This window comes from Chiloscyllium punctatum, chromosome 25 (assembly GCF_047496795.1).
Source record: "Chiloscyllium punctatum isolate Juve2018m chromosome 25, sChiPun1.3, whole genome shotgun sequence".
NCBI classification, from domain to species: domain Eukaryota; kingdom Metazoa; phylum Chordata; class Chondrichthyes; order Orectolobiformes; family Hemiscylliidae; genus Chiloscyllium; species Chiloscyllium punctatum.
In genome coordinates this window covers 73,373,584-73,393,750 of record NC_092763.1, presented here as the reverse complement: position 1 = coordinate 73,393,750, position 20,167 = coordinate 73,373,584, and the positions used below count along the sequence as shown (strand labels likewise).

At 40.2% G+C, this 20,167-nt stretch overlaps 1 protein-coding gene across 2 annotated transcripts in view; it reads left to right on the top strand.

Moving 5' to 3' along the window:
* tbc1d8b (TBC1 domain family member 8B) overlaps nucleotides 1-20,167 on the top strand; it is an 87,753-nt gene that overhangs the window by 56,825 nt on the left and 10,761 nt on the right. Inside the window, exons 12-18 of one of the 2 annotated variants that reach the window (XM_072595566.1) lie at nucleotides 4,662-4,947; nucleotides 6,787-6,916; nucleotides 7,173-7,271; nucleotides 11,442-11,510; nucleotides 15,058-15,298; nucleotides 16,167-16,232; nucleotides 17,097-17,171. In XM_072595566.1, coding sequence (XP_072451667.1) covers nucleotides 4,662-4,947; nucleotides 6,787-6,916; nucleotides 7,173-7,271; nucleotides 11,442-11,510; nucleotides 15,058-15,298; nucleotides 16,167-16,232; nucleotides 17,097-17,171 — 966 coding nt within the window. Of the gene's footprint in view, nucleotides 1-4,661; nucleotides 4,948-6,786; nucleotides 6,917-7,172; nucleotides 7,272-11,441; nucleotides 11,511-15,057; nucleotides 15,299-16,166; nucleotides 16,233-17,096; nucleotides 17,187-20,167 lie in introns of both variants that reach the window. The other variant, XM_072595565.1, reaches the window with a different exon arrangement.

The window sequence follows — 20,167 nt, the reverse complement described above, 5'->3', positions numbered from 1 at the left end:
AGGCAGCAACCAAATAGAGAGCAAATAAGACCCAGCAAAATCCTTTTGACATTGGCACCCCAGAGTGTGGGTACAAATTAGAATTTATCATAGCAGCTGTATTACAGATGAGCATGTTCATATAGTATGTCTTTCATCAGTGATTCATGCACCAGCTCATTTGCATTTAAAAAATACTGAAATGCTGCCTTATATGGGTCAGCATGTTGAAACCTACCAAAGATTGAGAACTCTAATTGCTGGTACTGGAAACTTGTTTGTATTGATGAGTACTAATTCACTGCTACCCCATTTAGTTCAGAATTAAATTTTTAAGAGCTGTCCTTTTGTCAGCACATTGTCTATTAAAGTGTCTTGGTTCCTTTAGATCAGCACAGATCTACTTTCTGTGCATCTGTGTCAAATTCTGTCCAGCGCAAGGGCATATTGCACCTGATCTGTCCCTAGGGATAACTACTCATTTTCTTCCTCCCAAGAATAACTCTGCTTCTGTTCACTGTTTCCTGGTTATGTCCTCTCAGCCCAGATCCTGAAGATGCTCAGGTCAGTGTTGTGGTCACAAGACAGTGAAGTTTGGTATCAGGTACTCTTTGGAATACATGCCTTCTCAGAAATGGCTAATGTATTATTGTTAGCTCCGTATGGGTTTCAATGCGTTACATCTTAAGAGGCCTATTTCATAATAACAAATGCTTGATAATTGTCTTGACAATTGGCTTCCATCTGAATTCCTGTTCGTTTTCCGAACTCATAATTCCATCACCCCAAACAATCTGCCTGCCATACACTCTGTTGATATTTTGGAAGTTTAGTAGCCGTTTCCTCAAGTTAAATGTGGTAGTTCTCCCCAGTTCAGTTGTGTGTTTGGATAATGTGCCAATGTTATGACACTGACCTCCTGTAATGATTGTCAGGTATGCAAATTCTGAATATCTTTACTTTTATGGAAATACAGCACCAATAATTTTGAAGGGTTAATACTGTGAATTAGAGTTTGCTTCCAATACTTTGTCCAATTATTTCATTGTCCTTGTCTGAAATTCTTACCAATAACTAGCTCCGCTTGAATTGCAATTCAAAAAAAATCTACAATGAAATATTCCCATGATATTTTTTGGAAGATTTTACTTTTATGTGAAATTTTATATCCATTATTGAATGCTTTCTCAATAAATTTGGTTTGAACACAATATGTTTCAATGATAAATTAATGAAAAATTAGTTTTTGTGTATCTCAAAGTACATTTTTTTTAGTTCAGTCAGATTCAGAGTCCTAACAGTAGCTAATTTAATTGTTGATTTGTGACTTAGCTTCAGATTAAATTTTACTTTACCAATAATTTCAGTAGCGCAGAGTTTGTTTTATTTTGAAAACTTGCCCAAAAATTCATGTAATGATATTATTAAAATCTTTCATCTCTTAAAGGTAATTGATTCAGCAGAGGGAAATGTAGTGGGTTTGTTATTCAAATGCACAGCTGAAATAGGGAAACTGCCACATTCAGTATTGGCTTTCTATCAATTGTATTTTTTACATATGCTCATTTTATATAACACTTCATATATCATGTCAGATGACTTGAGCTGTGTTTATGCAACTTCAAAATGATGATACAACATATGTCGGGCAGATTGTTCGGGGGTGGTAGAAACGTAATATTCAGGAAACCCTGTTGAGGCGAACATAGTAATTGGTTGAATTCAAAATCTTTGAACTCTGCCTCATTATCTCTCAACTTCTCACTGTAAGCATTTGGTTTTTGCATTCCTTAATCATTATTAGATCGTAAGCCCATAAGAAAGGGGAACAGGAGTTAGCCATTCAGCTTTTCAAGCCTCCTCTGCCATTCATTCAGATCATGGCTGATCCAACATTTGTCATGTCCACTTTCCTGCATTGACCCCATAACCCTTGATTCCCCTACTGTTGAAGAATCTATCTCTGCCTTAAACATAAACAATGATTCTGTCTCCACAGCTCTCTGTGGCTAGGAATTCCAAAGGCACTCAACCCTCAGAAGAAATTCCGCCTCCTCTCACTTTGAAATTGGTGCTTGATCTTTATGACGCTATGACTTTTGGTCCGAGACAACCTTTAAAGAGGAAACATCCTCTTGGCATTTACCCTGTCAAGCCCTTTAAGAATCTGACATGTTACAATTAGATCACCTGACATTCTTCTAAAATCCAATGAGTAGAGTTCTAATCTGTTTAATCTTTGTTCATAAAACAATCCCTCCATCATCTTATTAAACTTTCTCAGAACCGCCTCCAACGAAATAATATCTTTGCTTAAATAATAGCACCAAAACTTATCTTAATTCTCCAGATATGGTCTCACCAGCAGTTTGTACAATTGTAGCAAGACTTAGTTCCCTACTCTTATTTTGAGGGAGTTGGAGTGTAAGGGCCAACATTCCATTAGTCTTCCTGATTACCTGCTGCATCTGTGTGCCAGCTTTTCATTTCATGTAAGAATACCTCAGTTTGCTTTGTATTGAAGCTTTCTGCTGTTTCTCTCCATTTAAATAATAATCTGTTCTTTTGTCCTCCCTTACAAAATGATCAACTTCACATTTTTCCATATTGTAGTTCATTTTTCAACTTTTTGCCAACATATTTAACCATCAATATTTCTGTAAACTAAAACAAACAGTCATAGAGTCATGAAGACATACAGCACAGAAACAAACCCAACTTGTCCATGCCGACCAGTTAACCTAATCCAGTTCCATTTTGCCAGCACTTGGCCCATATCCCCCTCAACCCTTCCTATTCATATACCCATCCAGATACCTCTGTAATGTTGTTGTTGTTGTACCAGCCTCTGGCTGCTCATTCCACACACGCACCATGCTCTGTGTGAAAACGTTGTCCCTTAGGTCTCTCTTATATCTTTCCCCTCTCACCCTAAACCTATGCCCCCTAGTTCTGGACTCCCCGACCCCAGGGAAAAGACCTTGATTATTCACCCTATCCTTGTCCCTCATGATTTTGCGAACCTCTTTCAGGTCACCTTTCAACCCCTGACGCTCCAGGCAAAACAGCCCCAGCGTATTCAGCCTCTCCCTATAGCTCAAACCCTCCAACCCTGGCTTAATCCCTGTAAATCTTTTCTGAACCCTTTCAAGTCTCACAACATCCCCTGCTGAGTTTTTCTCACAATTCCTGATTTTGTTTTTGATTCTGATTTCTAGCATCTGCTGTTCTTTGGATTTTTTTTTCTCTGCAAACTGTTTGCATCCCTCTTGAAATGTAACTTTTCGCCTATTTGTATGTTGTCGACAGCGTTTACTACAATACGTTCACTTCCTTACTCCATGTCACAGGACCAAGTGGGGAGGAGATTTTTTTGAACATTAGTTGCATTGTTATAAAAATATTGTTTCAAAAAGTGAAGATGAGCCTTCTTGAAATGTTATGAATTCACCGTATTTAAGATTGAAATAGATCCTCTGTGCTGTAAATCTATTCTGTGGCTTAAACCCCATTGACCCTGGAGCATTGGAGGCTGAGGGATGCCTCATAGAGTTTATAAAATCAAGAGGTGCAAATAGACAAAGTCTTTTCCCTGGGGTGGGGGAGTCCAGAACTAGAGGGCATATGTTCAGGGTGAGGGGGGGAAAGATATAAAGGAGACCTAAGGGGCAACTTTTTCACACAGAGGGTGGTACGGGTATGGAATGAGCTGCCAGAGGAAGTGGTGGAGGCTGGTACAATTGCAACATTTAAGAGGCATTTGGATGGGTATATGAATAGGAAGGGTTTGGAGGGATATGGACCGGTTGCTGGCAGTTGGGACTAGATTGGGTTGGAATATCTGGTCAGCATGGACGTGTTGGACTGAAGGGTCTGTTTTCCCCGCTGTACATCTCTGACTCTATAATTCATACCTGCTTTCTTAGAAGATTAACTCTAGTATTTTTGCCATAATCTTCACTTTCGCGACCTCTGTGATAAAGTACATCCCACTCAACTCTCGATGTATCCTAAGCTGTTAGTACTTTTCCAATTAATGACTTTCATCTTACCAGCCCAGCTTTAATTCTATTCAAGTCTGGAAAATGGATTGCAGCAAATTAATTGCACTAAACTGGAGAAGGGTCTTTCTTGACTTGAACTGTGAACTCTTTCTCTCTCTTCATGATTATTGCTGAACCTGCTGAATGTTTCCAGCATTTTTCTTTTTTATTTCAGATTTTCATTATACAATGAATTTTGCTTTTATTTTAACCTTTTTTAACCTGCTCTGGTTCTACTACTTTTTTCCAAAGCTTTTCTTAATAGAATATTGATCTTTTTTTTCTCGGTATGTTGTCACTTTTTAGTTCTGTAGCTTTGCTGCAGTCATCATTGCAGAGGTAAAATGCTTGCTCCAGTGTTCGCATGATGTATGCAAATTGATTTGTCATGGTTCTGATTGACAAAGAAAATCCTAAAACCCCTTTTTCAAAAGCTATTTTCCCTTCATTTCATGGTTTATGCCTCTTTGTCTCACCAAGTGAATGAGCTGTCTGTCACTTATTGATTTGACCTAATTTGCATTTCAAAATGTTTGAATGAGTATCCAGGTATTTTGAGCCAGTTTCCAATTAAACTGCAGAAAGACAATGTGAAGTTCAGAAAAGTCATCTTTTACTTATGTATTCTCATTTTAACAGGTGCTCTAGTGGATCAAGCAGTTTTTGAAGAATTTATTCGGAGTTACCTTCCTCAGTTGACTGAACACATGACAGACATGACTTTCTTTTCATCTGTCTCCTTGTCCTGGTTTCTCACCATCTTCATTTCTGTATTGCCCATTGAAAGTGCGGTAAACGTCGTGGATTGCTTTTTCTATGATGGTATTAAGGCAATCCTGCAGCTGGGCCTGGCAGTCCTAGATTATAACATGGACAAACTGCTGCTCTGCAAAGATGATGCTGAAGCAGTGACCATCTTAAACAAGTATGACTCTTGATTTTTAATTTTTTTTTCAGAATTTCTCAGTTGGTAGCATTTAAACATCTGCAGTCAGACATGTACACTCGCTCAAGGAATCAGGATGTAGCCTAATCTTTAGGTGAAAGGTTATTGAAGCATGGGAAGGAGGGCAGTTGGAATTGGCCACAAATGTAATTTGTTCCCTATTTTGAAATATATTTATTCTTTTATATTTTTAAAATTCCATATTCTGTCCATTGGAATATGATGCTGTCCAGAGATGGGATAGGAAGTGTATAATGGGACAGAAGGATGCAAGGTGGAAATCCTAGTTGTCCTCTCGGATTGTCCTTCCCTTTCAGATTAAGCCCAGAGCATTCAAACTAGCAGTAGGAATAATAGGACTCCCTTGCTGGTCAAGAATCTATCTACCTCTACCCTAAAGTGTTCAGTCACATTGCCTACACTACTGTCTGAGGAAGAGATGTCCAAAGACTCTCAAGCCTCAGTTCTTCTTATCTCTTTCTTAACTGGGAGATGTAAAAGGTTTAGACCCTATTGCCAATCAGATAAGTTGCATTGAATTGGGTCAGGGAACTTGAAAAGACCACAACATGGTTGTTAGAAGCTCTGCAGCCATTGGATAGGTCCACTGTCCCCTCCACTAAATTCAACCTTGATCTCTACATTTATTTTACCTCTTGAGGGAACTTATAATTACATCCTCCTACTACTGGTTGTCCTAAACTGCCTGTACTTGAAGGACTGTATACTTAGTGTGACAAGGATATACTTACATATTGCGGTTTTGAGAGATACAAATAGATATCTGTCTGCATATATATAAATCAATGTTTTTTCCAGTTTCGGCTTCAACTGTTCTGGGCATTCACCCCAACTTTACAAGGTAATTTGCTGGTAGCGTTTGCCCTACTCTTGAGGTCTCCAATCTGACAAATTCAAGTCAAATTGCTAGGTTTAAAAGGAGTCATGGGAGCTGGTTTACTGTCATAATGCAGGTCTTGTTGCAGTTGTACAAGGTATTGGTAAGGCCAGACTTGAAGTGTAGCCTGCAGTTTTGGTCTCCTAATGTGAAGAAGGAGTTCTTGCTATTAAGGGAGTGCAGCAAAAGTTCTCGAAATTAATTCCTGGGATGGCAGGACTCATGAGCGGTTGAGTCAGTTAAGATTGTATTCACTACAGTTCAGAAGAATGAACGGGGATCACATAGAAACCTATAGAATTCGAACAGGACCAGACAGGAAATGCTGGAAGGATGTTCCTGATGGTGGGGGAGTCTGGCACCAGGGGACACAGTTTAAGGATAAAGGCTTTTTGGACTGGGGTGAGAAATTTCATCACCCAGAGAGTGGTGAGTCTGTGGAATTCTCTACCAAACTGGTTGAAGCCAAAACTTTTCAATGAGGAAGTGAATATATCTTTTGTGGCTAAAGGAATCAAGGGATATCTAAGGATTAGGGTATTGAGCTCTATGATTGATCATGATCAGAATGAATGACAGAGCAGGCTCAAGAGGACGAATAGTCTACTCTTATCTTCTGTGTTTCGATATGGACATCGAGTGAACACTGACTCAGTTGCCCAAAAGTCAAATTAGATCTTGTTGAAGTTGAACCCAAAATTAGTTCTCTCTTCCATGGCCACAGTGCTAAACTTGTATGATTAATAAAATTCTAACCTTGTATGTTTAAATGTACTTTGAAAGCATAGTTGTAGAACTAATCCAATATACTTTGTTGTAAGATTTAATTAGTATGTTTACTTCGAAAGTTCTGCTTGTCCTTCAGTGGTTGGCTGTCATTTTAATACCTTTCTCAATAGCAATATTGAATTTCCTTGCAGGTTTTTTGATAATGTCACTAACAAGGACAGCCCTTTACCACCAATGGCTCATCACCCCCCTGTAGGCAGTGACAATGAGGAACCTCAAACTAAAGTGGACATAACTGAACTTATTGCAGAATCTTATGAGGTTGGTGAATAAGACTGATGCTTTCTGATGTTAATATACAAAAATATTAACAAGGCTATGCAATCCCTGAATCTAGAATCTTTCTACACTTGATCCATCTGATTTCTCTGACATCATCCCCTCCCATCAAAAAGAAAAATAGTCAGTGAGGCTGTAAAAAGTGCCTAATGAGTCATATGTTAGAGACCTTCCAAGCTTATAGTCAGTAAATCATCAATCAATTATTGGAAGCTGAATTTATTTTCTATTTTTGCAGAAATATGGTGACATTCAGTCAATGGAAGTTGAGAGTATGCGGCGTAGGAACAGGCTATACGTGATTCAGACTCTAGAAGACACTACAAGACAGAATGTGGTAAGTTGGACTTGATCTTTGAATAAGTGAACAACCCATTGAATACTTGCATCTTGTGTGGTTAATGGAAGTTTTTGTTGGGCCTTAGGGAATTTGACTTTGTTTTGATGCAAACACTTTTTGACGTTTGCTGACCTACTTACCCTCAAGTGTATTATTTGTAAAGTCAAAAACAAACTATTTTCAGACCCAAATAATCATGAGCTAGTAAGTCAAATACTTGCCAATGATTTACAAAGTTGTTTGTATTAATTCCAATATGCAATTCTTTTGAATGCAGAATAGAAAGTCACTTAGACCGGAGGTCTGTCCCAGACCTGTTCTTTAACTGGATGATGCATGAAAGTAGTTTATGGGCATTCTAACTTCCTCTCCCTGTGTATGGGAAAATTATTGAAGTTCACTTTGCTTAGCCACCTTGTTCTCTCTATCATGTTGGCTCTGCACTAGGACTAGAAGTTAATATTGAGATCCCAAAGTGTGTATTTCTGTCTGTAATCAGTGTGTTGGGTTGAAATGTCTATTTTAACACAGGAAATATCAGGAATAAGAGTGATGAACTTAGAGCATGGATCAGTACTTGGAACTCTGATGTTGTGCCCATTATGGAGACTTGGATATCACAGGAGCAGGAATGGTTTTGGATGTTCCAAAGTTTAGATGTTTCAAAAGGAATGGAGTGGAGGTAAAAGATGGGGTGTGGCATTGGCAATCAGGGATAGTATCACAGCTGCAGAAAGGAGGTTGTCGAGGAGGGTTTGTCTACAGAGTCAGTATGGGTGAAAGTCTGAAACAGGAAAAGAGCTGTCATTTTATTGGGAATTTTCTACAGATCCTCCAATAGCAGCAGATACACAAAGAGCAACAGATTGGGAGGCAGATTTTGGAAAGATGCAGAAGTAACAGTGTTGTTGTCATGGGTGACTTTAACTTCGCTAATAGTCATAGAATTCTAGAATCCTTATGGTTTGGAAACAGGCCATTTTGGCCCAACAAGTCCACACTGATCCTCCAAAAAGTATTCCAGCTAGACCTATTCCCCTACCTGATTACTCGGCATTTACCTCTGACGAATGCACCTAACCTACACATCCCTGAACACTATGGGCAATTTAGCATAGTCAATGCACCTGAACTACACATCTTCAGAATGGAACCGCCTGAGTTCAAATAGTTTGATTGGAGCTGTTTTTAATCAGATGTGTCCAGGAACGGTTCCTGACTCAATATGTAGGTAGGCCAACTAGAGGAGAGGGGAATTGCTGCTTGGCAACGAATCAGGGCAGGTGTCACATCTCTCGGAGGGAGAGCATTTTGGTGACAGTGATCACAACTCCCTGACCTTATACTATAGTCGTGGAGAGGTATAGGAGCACACAGTATGACAAAGTATTTAATTGGGGTGGGGGTATTATAATGCTATTATGCAGGAAATAGTGCTCATAATTTGGGAACAAATGTTCTCCGGGAAATGCATGACAGAAATGTGGACGTTATTTCAGGAGCACTTGCTGATAGTGCTGGACAGGTTCATCCCACTGAGGCAAGGAAGGGATGGTAGGTTGAAAGAACAGTGGGTGACACAGGATGTGGAATACCTAGTCAAGAGGAAGGAGGAAGCTTACTTAAGGCTGAGGAGGCAAGGATCAGACAGGGCTTTAGAGAATTACAAGGCAGCCAGGAAGGAACTGAAGAATGGACTTGGAAGAGCTGGAAGGGGGCATGAAAAAGCTTTAGCGGGTTGGAGTAAGGAAACCCTATGGCATTCTGCACTTATGTGAGGAGCAAGAGGATTGCCAGAGTGAGGGTCGGGCCAATCAGGGATAGTGGAGGGAACATGTGCCTGGAGTTGGAGGAGGTCGGGGAGGTTCTTAATGAATACTTTGCTTCAGTGCTCACTACTGAGAGGGATCTTCACATTTGTGAACAAAGCTTGAAACAGGCTGATGTGTTTGAACAGGTTGATGTTGAGAAGGAGGATGTGCTGAAAATTTTGAAAACATAAAGATAGATAAGTCCCCTGGGCCAGGCGGGATATACCCAAGGTTACTACAGGAACCGAGGGAAGAGATTGTTGCGCCTTTGGCAATGATCTTTATCTTCTTACTATCCACTGGAGTAGTGCCAAGTGATTGGAGAGTGGCAAATGTTGTTTCCTTGTTCAAGAAAGGGTATAGGGATAATCCTGGGAATTACAGACCAGTCAGTCTTACATCTGTGGTGGGCAAATTACTGAAGAGGTTTCTGAGAGTCAGGGTATATGATTACTTGGAAAACCATAGCTTGATTAGAGATGGTCAACATGGTTTTGAGGGGCAGGTCATGCCTCACAAGCCTTATTGACGACTTTGAGGATGTAACTGAACACATTGATGAAGGTAGCGTAGTGGAGGTAGTGTACATGGATTTTAGCAAGGCATTTGATAAGGTTCCCCATGGTAGACTCATTCAGAAAGTAAGGAGGCATAGGATACAGGGGAAGTAGTCTGGATGCAGAATTGGCTGGTCTATAGAAGACAGGCTGGTCGTAGATTGGAAGTATTCAGCCTGGAGGTCTGAGACCAGTGGTGTTCCGCAGGGATCTGTTCTGGGACCTCTTCTCGTTGTGATTTTTATGAATGACTTTGATGAGGAAGTGAAAGGGTGAGTTCGTATGTTTGCCGATGTCACAAAGATTGGTGGTGTGGTGGATAGTGTGGAGGGTTGTTGTAGGTTACAAAGGGACATTGACAGGATGCAGAACTGGGCTGAGAAGCGGCAGATGCGGTTCGACCTGGAAAAGTGTGAAGCGATTCATTTTGGAAGGTCGAAATAGATTCAGAATGCAGGTTAAAGTCAGGATTCTTGGTGGTGTGGAGGAACAGAGGGATCTTTAGGTCCACGTCCACACATCCCTCAGATTTGCCACCCAAGTTGATAGGGTTGTTAAGAAGCCGTATGGTGTGATGACTTTCATTAGTGAGGGATTGAGTTTAAGAAGCGCGAGGTTATGCTGCAGCTCTATATAGACCACACTTGGAATATTGTGTTCAGTTCTGGTCGCCTCATTTGTAGGAAGGATATGGAAGTTTTGGAGATGGTGTAGAGGAGATTTACCAGGCTGCTGCCTGGACTGGAGAGCATTGCTGATGAAGAAAGGTTGAGGGAACTAAAGCTTTTTTCATCGGAGTGAAGAAGGGTGAGAAGTGACTTGCTAGAGGTGTACAGGATGATGTTAGAGGTGTACAAGATGATGAGAGGCGTAGGTAGTGAATAGTCAGAGACTTTTTCCCAGAGCAGAAATGTCTATCATGAGGGGGCATAATTTTAAGGTGATTGGAAGAAGGTTTAGGGGAAACGTCAGAGGTTGGTTCTTTACACTGTGGTGGTTGTGTGGAATGCACTGCCAGTGGTGATAGAGTCAGATACATTAGGGACATTTCAGCAACTCTTGGATAGGCACATGGATGATAGTAAAGTGAAGGGTGTACAGTTTAGTTTAATCTTAAGAGTAGGATAAATTGTTGGCACAACATAGAGGGCTGTACTGTTCTATGTTCTATGTAACCTGTTAAATACTTAGGAGGTGCTCAATTACCGGGCAGCTTTTACATACAAAGATATAAAGATTAAGGACAAAAAATGTAGAACCATGGTGTGATTTATATCCCTTTATTTAAATGAGAACAATTATGTTAATTTGGTTAATTTATATGGATTATTTGCAGGTCTACCTGATGCAATAAAATCTTTACTTTTATTATCAGAATTGGTATCACTCTTCGCAATGTTCAATGGTACCTCTTTATTTCCAGTTTTGATCTCTGACTTATTTTTGAGGAGATCATTTTATTACAAGTTTTTAGATCTATCACTAATTGATTCAGGAGATAACCACAACAGCAAAGTGATTACCTTAACCTGCTACATTCTACTTGAATGCATATTAAGAGCAGAAAGTCAGATGTTTCAGAATAATGTTAATTTTTTTGACATTCTTATTTGGTCATATATTTGGCACATTATAAATAGCCTGTTTATGTAATTTAGATATTTCATAAATAAATATCCTTGGTTTTTACTGATGAAATATTAAGTGGTGTGTTCGACAGTGATATTGCAGTCTGGTTTGAATATGATGTATTGAATCTTGTGCTGTATTTAACATTGTGAACCCTTTGTGTGATTCAGCTGCGGGTTGTATCTCAGGAAGTGATGTTCGGCCCTAAAGAACTGGAAGACCTCTTCGAGCTGTTTAAGGTCACTCATCCATATTTGTTGATTTTGGAAAATTGTCTGCATGCTTTAGCAAAATTCTAGAGGGGGAGGGTCCCACTATTGCATCATTGTGCATCAAACTGGCATCTGTCACAGTGACACCTCAAATTGTGACACATCAGTGCTTTAAACATTGATGACACGAAATCTTTGACTGAAATAATCACTTAACTCTTAAGTTGCTGAATTAAATATTCATTAAAAATCAGCAACTTCTTCTTGGATTGAACCGAGGGACCAAGCTGTTTAGTCAAATAATTTCTTGATATTTTTATGCTACTGATTTCTTCCTTTATCCAGGTTAGTGTATACATTTGGTAATAATGTTTATAACATAAGCACATTTCTGTATTACAAAAATGATTAGACTTTCAAAAGTACTTAATTGATTTAAAGTACTTAGTACTATCCTGTGGTTTTGAACTGAACTACACAAGTCAAACCTTTCTTATCTTTCTACAACAAAGGGTAAAATGTGTGTACTTTAGGTGGGTGGAAAAAGTTATCTGCCCTTCGAGCTGTCCAGAAGATGTTTCAGTAGATGTGCCTTCTCTTGAGTATTCCTAAATTTAATCCCTCCTTAATTGGTGGCAGCGCCTTAAGATGCCCGAATCCCAAGCTCCACAGTCAATTCACTGAACCTCCACGGCTCTTTCCTCTTGAGTACATTGCTTAAAGATCATTGCATCACACTTTTAGTCATCTGCTGTAATTTCTCCTTGTGCGTAGCTTAGTCTCAAATTTTGTTTGATAACTTTCCTGTAAAGTGCATTGGGGCAGTTTATTAGATAAAAAGTATGATATAAAATTCAATCCTATTATCTGACTGTAGCTGTGTGTGCACCTCAACCCCTTTTTGCACCTATGTGCGTCCCTCCCCTTCTCTTTTTTTTTCCACACTATCACATCTCACTGTCTTTCTCACTGTATCACTATGTATTTTTGTCTCTGTCTCTGTCTCTCGGTCTGTGTCTCTCTCTCACTTGGTCTATCTCTCAGTCACGCGCTCTCCACTCGTCTCCGCTCGGTCGCGCTCTCCGCTCGGTCGCGCTCTCCTCTCGTCTTGTAAAGTAATGTCCTTTATTCAGACATCTGATCATCCATTTTGGAAGAAGCAAATGAGGGATTATGTGATCAGTTTAATGCTGTTTACTTTCTATTTTGGACTTCCTACCAATTATGATTTCCTTAAAATTTCATCAATCCAATATTTTCCCATATTAGGGTGTTGTTTTTGAGCTAGCTGAGTTTTTTTGTGCTAAAATTACACAGATAACTAAATAAGCTCAAATAAGAATACAAGAAATAGGATTTGGCCACTTAGCTCCTTGAGTGTGCTCTGCTATTCCAATATGATCTTGATTGATCTAAACTTGACTCTCAACTCTAGTCTCCTACGTGTTACCGACATACCTTGACCTATGTGTCTTGATGAAGTTGAAGAAACTACTTACCTCAGTTTTGAAAAATGAAAACCAGACTCCCTCTCCTTATGGTAGAGAATTCTCAAGATTCATGATCCTCTGAGAAAAGAAACCCCTCCTCATCTCTGATTTGAATAGTCATTTTAGGGTCCCCAGTGTGCGAAACCAACTTCCCAACGCCTACTCTGTCATGCCTCCTCGGAATCTTGTATCTTTCAGTCAGATCATTTGACATTCTCCTGATTCTAATGGTCATAAGTCCAATCTGATGAACGTTTCCCCATGAAAACAGCCTCTTATCCCCAGAAGCAATCTAGTAGACCTTTTCTGAACTGCATCCGGAATAAGGATATCTATTCTGGTCTCACCAGTGTTGTGTGCATTTGTTGCAAAGCCTCCTTACTTTTGCACTTCATCCCCCTTGAAACTAAAATCCAGCATTTTTCTTCCCAGGTACTTGCTGTATCTGCAAGTTAATTTACTATGATGACTCCCAGAGCGATCTGTGCCACAGCGTTCTGTATTCTTTCTCCAATTAAATAGTATTAGTGTTTCGTACTTCCTAACAAAACAGCCTCACTGTTCTTGAATTATACTCCATCTACAAAATCTTTGCCAACCTTTATAAATCCTTTTGCAGCTGCTTTGTTCCCCTCCCCTTTCTTTCACAACTTATTTTGTATCATCTGCAGATATGTCTATAATAAACCCAGACCCTTCATCCTGAATTAGTTGCCGCGATCCCTATAGCACTGAGTTTACCAACATATCCCTAACGCATGAGCTGTTGTGCAATCAGAGACATTATTAAATGCCCTTTGGAAATACAGTGTTTGAAATTCACTGCTTAGCTTTTATTCAGTCTGGTTGCGACATGCTGAAGTAGCTATAATTATCTTGTCATACGCATTGTCTTATAAAATGTGTTTAGTCTACTTGATTATATTTTGATTTGCCCTATTAATATTTCTTTAACCTCTCATCTTTTTTGGAAAGTGACAGTGAATATGTTTTCCAATCCATTAGGATCTTTCCAGAATCTAGGAAAGTTTGGAATATTGGAAGCACAGTGACTCGGGTTTAGCACTGCTCCCTCACAGTGTCAGGGACCTGGGTTCGATTCCCAGCCCCAAGTGACTGTCTGTGTGGAGTTTGAGCATACTCCCTCTGTCTGTGTGGGTTTCTACTGGGTGCTCCGGTTTCCTCCCACAATCCAAAGATGTGCAGGTTCGGTGGATTGGCCATGCTAAATTGCCCTATAGTGTCAAGGGATGTACAGGCTAGGCACATTAGCCATGGGAAATGCAGGGTTAAGGGTGGGGTCCTGGGTCTGGGTGGATTGATGTTTTGCAGGGTCAGTGCAGACTCCATGCAGCTTTTCCAGCAACACATTTTTAAGCTCTGATCGCCAGCATCTGCAGTCCTCACTTTCTCCTATTCTTTGATTATGACCCAAGCATCCAGTACCTCTACAGCCGCTTCTCTAAGGACCCAAAGATATATGCCACCAGATCCATGAGAAGTCAGATTTTAGTCATTCCCTTTTGCGAAGTACTGTTTGTTTTAACTTCCTCCCTCCATTTCTCCCTCTGTTATATGGGGATACTTTGGTATCTTCTCCTATGAGGACAGATGCAAACTCTTTGCTCATTTTCATGTTTCTTATTCCCTAATTCCCCAGTCTTAATGGAGCCAAATTCACTTTTTTGCTAGTCTCTTCTGTTTTTATATTTCTGTAATAGGTCTTACTGTCATTTTTTATCTTTTTTTCTATATTCTCCCTCTTGAATTGGTTTTGCTTTCAACATTGCTATTTCTGCATTTTTCTAATCTCCTGACTTATCACTAATGATCTTAAAATTTATCTTTTTTTTTAAAGTTGATACCATCTTTGTCTTTGGTAGTTTGCCCAGAAAGTTCGCTGTTCTCAGGAAGTCTGTCTTTCTCTACGGAATATAGTTTTGTTGAGCATTATGAAGTATAGCTTTAAATGTCTACCAATGCTTAGCTTCCATCTTAACCTGTCTTAACTAGACATGGTCAGCATTGTTAATGCAATTATTTTGTCATCTGAGACACCTATTTCTCCCTTTTTTGTTTTGTAGAAGGAACATTTTTTAAGTTGTTACTGGATTCCACGCAGTCTGGCACTCAAGCACCATGACTCTAGCCTCCCATACTTGGAGCAGTACCAGATTGACGGTAAACAGTACTGCACACTTTTCAGGCATCTGAGTCCATGGGCCCACTCTGCAAATGCAGACTTATTAGCTCTGTGGAGTTTCCGGCTTCTGGATGAGAACACTGACGGCCTCATCAATTTCAAAGAATTTTCATGTGTTCTAGGTAAAACACTTTGTGTTTCAGACTGTGGTCAACTTACTAGAGCTTCTTACAATAGCATTCTTAGTTCTTGTATAATGTGATGGAAGGATATCTGGATTGAATGTGGTCTGCCTACTTTGGTTTCTGAAATCTCAAGTCTTCAGCACTGCTGTGGATGATAGAAAAGGGGTATTGTTTCATATTGACGCTGTGCAGACGCAGCCTGATTTGGGAATTGAAGTTCCCTAATGGAAGAGTTCTCAGTCCATAGTTTTTGAAACTGACATTTCTCCATCTCTACTTGTTTGCTTATTATATGTGGGTGACTGTGCTGTTAGAATGGTGCTTGAGATGGCACAGATCACACACACACCTGTGTTGAACCAGTTGGTCACACTTAATGTGATGGGGAGAAATTGCTTTTGTGCCACTTGGCTATGGAAAGGAGATTTTAAGCTCGGCCACTTCGGACTAAAGTCAGTTTGCAGCTTTCCATAGGAAGGGGAGTCAAAATCTAGAACTTTGTTCACCCCGCAAAAGGCTGTAGATAGGTTAATTGAAATTTTGAAAACTGACTTTTGTTTTGGATCAGCATATTTGCCGAGCAAAGATGACAAAGTGGAATTGACATAAATGTTGGAACGAACTTGGCAAGCTGAACTGCCTGCATCCGTTCCTAAATGAGTCACTTCTTTATGCAAGCAAGGACTTTTTTTTTGAAGAAATGGTATAAATTTCACCCAGTTGCTGTTGATGCATGACATTCGCACAACTTCACGCGTTTTGTGTGGAAAATAACGAACAGCCTGTCTTTAAGCCTTTCATCAAATCCTTAAAGGATTTGAGGTCATGAGTAACAAATATTCTAATTCCGTTTTATCTCTTGCAGATGTGATGTACAATGGATCCTTTACAGACAAACTGAAATTACTTTTTAAATTGCATATTCCACCAGGTAAATCAAGTAATTACTAAAAATCCACTAAAGTGTTCCATAATTAATCTCAACAAATGTCTATACTGTTCTTGAAATCCCAGAAAGATTGTACTTCAACTCCAGTAATTATGGTTGACATCAGTTCATATTATAGTGAAGATCTGTCATTTAATATTCAAGGGTGACAGTTTTATTTAAGCACATAATTACCACTGCAATAAATTGAATGTTAGCGTTATCCCATGGCTCTTTGAAAAATGTGCAGTGTAGCTGTCATTCAGCGTCGAATCAGCATGACTGTTATTTAACCTGTCTAGATCTGGAGGGGATCAGTGTCATCTTTTGACCATTGTTATGTTCATGAGATCACGTTTGAGTCCAGAGAAGAGGTGAATAAAGTTAGGCATTTCTCTTCACTAATTTTATATTTATAATACTTTTTGGCAATAACAAAATAGGTGAGTGTTAGCTTGATTAGAATTCTCTTCTTTCAAAGGTTCTTGGTTCAGAACCCACTGGAGCCTGAGTCATCATTGTAGCTGATGGTTGAATTTCATGCTGCAGAACCAGAGAATTGTAAGAGGTGTTATCTTTTGCATGAGATATTAAAACAAGGCCTCAACTAGCTAGGTGGATGAAAGAACTTGCATGATTGAAGTTGCAAACAAATGCTCCCAACATCTTTGCCAACAGCTGCCCTTTGGCGTGTGCCACCACAAACAGGTTTCTAGTCCTGTGTCTGTTTTGCTGTTGGTGGACATTGCTGGTGCATATACAGATAGAACCATGACTAACTTAAATTTTGGGTGTGGTTATGTTGAAATGTCTTGAGGTGATGCCATTGCATGTGCACAATTTTAACTGCTGGTCTTTTGCTTACAGCGTTTACAGAAGACGAAAGTGCAACTCCTGCGGCTTCCAAACAGTCAGAACTTTTTAGTGAACCATTGACTCCAGGTGATCACATCGATGGTTTGTTTTGGCTTTTTAATGTGTTTAAATTAGCAAAGTATAACTGATCTCAACTCTATAATTGTAGCAAGATGCAAAATGTGCACAAACTCCTCTTCTGCGTGTCTCATGATAGATATAAAATGACCATTTTGGAAATTTTAATACTGAAGTGATTCTATTTCCATTATAGAACTTTGGTGCAACTTGCTAACAAGGTGAACAAAACACCCAAGCTGCAATTCTTCATCTTAAAACAAAGCTGAGCCACATTTGAATAGCTTACCAGGGGAAGGCAGCAGTAGTCGGGTTCATGGCATTGTGGCTGGCTCTGCTGTACAGACGGGGCGGCAAAAAGAGTGGAAGAGCTTTAGTCACATGGGATTGTAGGGGGAGTAGATAGGCAGCTCTGTGGTTGAAAACGAGACTTCCGAATGGTATGTTGCCTCCCGGGTGCACGAGTCAGGAATGTCTCAGATCGGCTGCAGAGCATTCGGGAGGAGAGGTTGAGCAGCCAGCTGTCATGGTGCATGTAGGCACCAATGAAACAGATAAAAATTGGGATGAGATCCTACAAGCAGAATTTAGAGAGGAGCCAAGGTAAAAAGTAGGACCTCAGAGGTAGTAATCTCAGGATTGCTATGTGCTAGTCAGAGTAAAAATGAAAGAATAGGCAGGATGAATGCGTGGCTTGAGAGATAGTGCAGGAGGGAGGGGTTCAGATTTTTTGGATATTAGGACTGGTTCTGGGGGAGATGGAGCTATTACAAATCGGATGGTCTACACCTGGACTGAACTGAACTGAACTGGACTAGATTGGAACCAATGTCCTTTTGCTAACATTGTCGGGAGGGTTTAAACTGATGTGGCAGGGGGATGGGAACCAAATGAGGTAGTTAGTGGACAGTAAGGAGGTAGTAACTAAAGCATGTAAGAAACTAGATAATGAAGTCCGCATGACCAAGGGGAAGAATATGCTGGAAGCAGATGATGAACAGAAAGGGACAGATGGTCTGAGGTGCATTTGCTTTAATGTGAGAAGTGTAGTAGGTAAGGCAGATGAATTTAGAGCTTGGATTAGTACCTGGGAGTATTACGTTATTTCCATTACTGAGATTTCGTTGAGGGAAAGCATGATTGGCAGTTAAATATCCCAGGATATAGGTGCTTCAGGCAGGATAGAGAGGGAGGTAAAGGGGTGGAGGAGTTGCATTACTGGTCAAAGGATATCACAGCTGTGCTGAAGGAGGGCACTATGGAGGACTCGCATAGTGAGGCAATATGGGCAGAGCTCACAAGTAGGAAGGGTGCGGTAACAATGTTGGGGCTAAAATACAGGCCTCCCAACAGCGAACGTGAGATAGAGGTACACAGAGATGTGAACAGATTATGGAAATATGTAGGAGCAACAGACTGAAGGTGATAGGAGATTTTAATTTCCCATTCCCAACATTGACTGGGATTCATGTAGTGTTAGAAGTCTAGATGGAGCAGAATTTGTAAGGACATCCAGGAGGATTTTTTAGAACAGTATGTAAGTAGTCCAACTCAGGAAGGGGTCATACTGGACCTGGTGTTGGGAAATGAGCCCGACCAGGTGGTTGATGTTTCATATGGGATTACGTTGGGAATAATGATCACAATTCCATAAGTTTTAGAATACTCATAGACAAAGACAAGAGTGGTTCTAAAGGAAGAGTGCTAAATTGGGGGAAGGCCAACCACAACAAAATTCGGCAGGAGCTGGGGAATATGGATTGGGAGCAGCTGTTTGAAGGAAAGTCCACATTTGATATGTGGGAGGCTTTTAAAGAGAGATTGGTTACAGTGTAGGACAGATATGTCCCTGTGAAAATGAGGGATAGAAATGGCAAGATCAGGGAACCATGGATGACAAGTGAAATAGTGAGACTAGCTAAGAGGAAAAAGGAAGCATACATAAGGTCTAGGCGGCTGAAAACAGATGAAACTTTGGAAGAATATCGGAAAAGTAGGACCAATCTGAATTGAGGGATTAAGAGTCTGAAAGGGGTCATGAAATATCTTTAGCAAACAGGGTTAAGGAAGGTCCAAAAGCCTTTTATTCAGACATAAGGAGCAAGAGGGTAACTAGAGAAAGGGTTGGCCCACTCAAGGACAAAGGAAAGTTATGCGTGGAGTCAGAGGAAGTGGCTGAGATTCTTTGCATTGGTATTCACCGAGGAGAGGGTCATGACGTGTTGAGGTTAGGGATAGATGTTTGATTACTCTAGGTCAGGTCAGCATAAGAAGGGAAGAAGTGTTCGGTATTCTAAAAGGCATTAAGGTGGACAAGTCTCCAGGTGCAGATGGGATCTATCCCAGGTTACTGAGGGATGCGAGAGTGGAAATAACTAGGGCCTTAACAGACATCTTTGCAGCATCCTTGAACATGAGATGAGGTCCCAGAGGACTGGAGAATTGCTAATGTTGTCCCCTTGTTAAAGAAGGGAGGCAGGGATGATCCAGGTAATTATAAACCTGTGAGCCTGATGTCAGTGGTAGGAAAGCTGCTGGAGAATATACTGAGGGATAGGTTCTATTTACATTTGGAAAAAAATTGACTTATCAGTGTCAGGCAACATGATTTTGTGCAAGGAAGGTCTTAGCTACTTAATTGAGGAAGTGACAACGTTGATTGATGGAAGCGATGTAGATTTCATATACATGGACATCAGCAAAGAATTTGATAAGGTTCCCCACGGTAGGCTGATGGAGACAGTGAAGTCGCATGGGGTTCAGGGTGAACTAGCTAGATGGATAAAGAACTGGCTGGACAGCAAGAGAGAGAGTAGTAGTGGAAAGTAGTTTCTCAAACTGGAGAACTGTGACCAGAGGTGTTGCACAGGGATCCATGTTGGGACTACTGTTGTTTGTGATATACATAAATGATCTGGAGGAAGGTATAGATGGTCTGATTAGCAAGTTTGCAGATGACACTAAGATTGGTGGAGTAGCAGGTAGTGAAGGGGACTGTCAGAAAA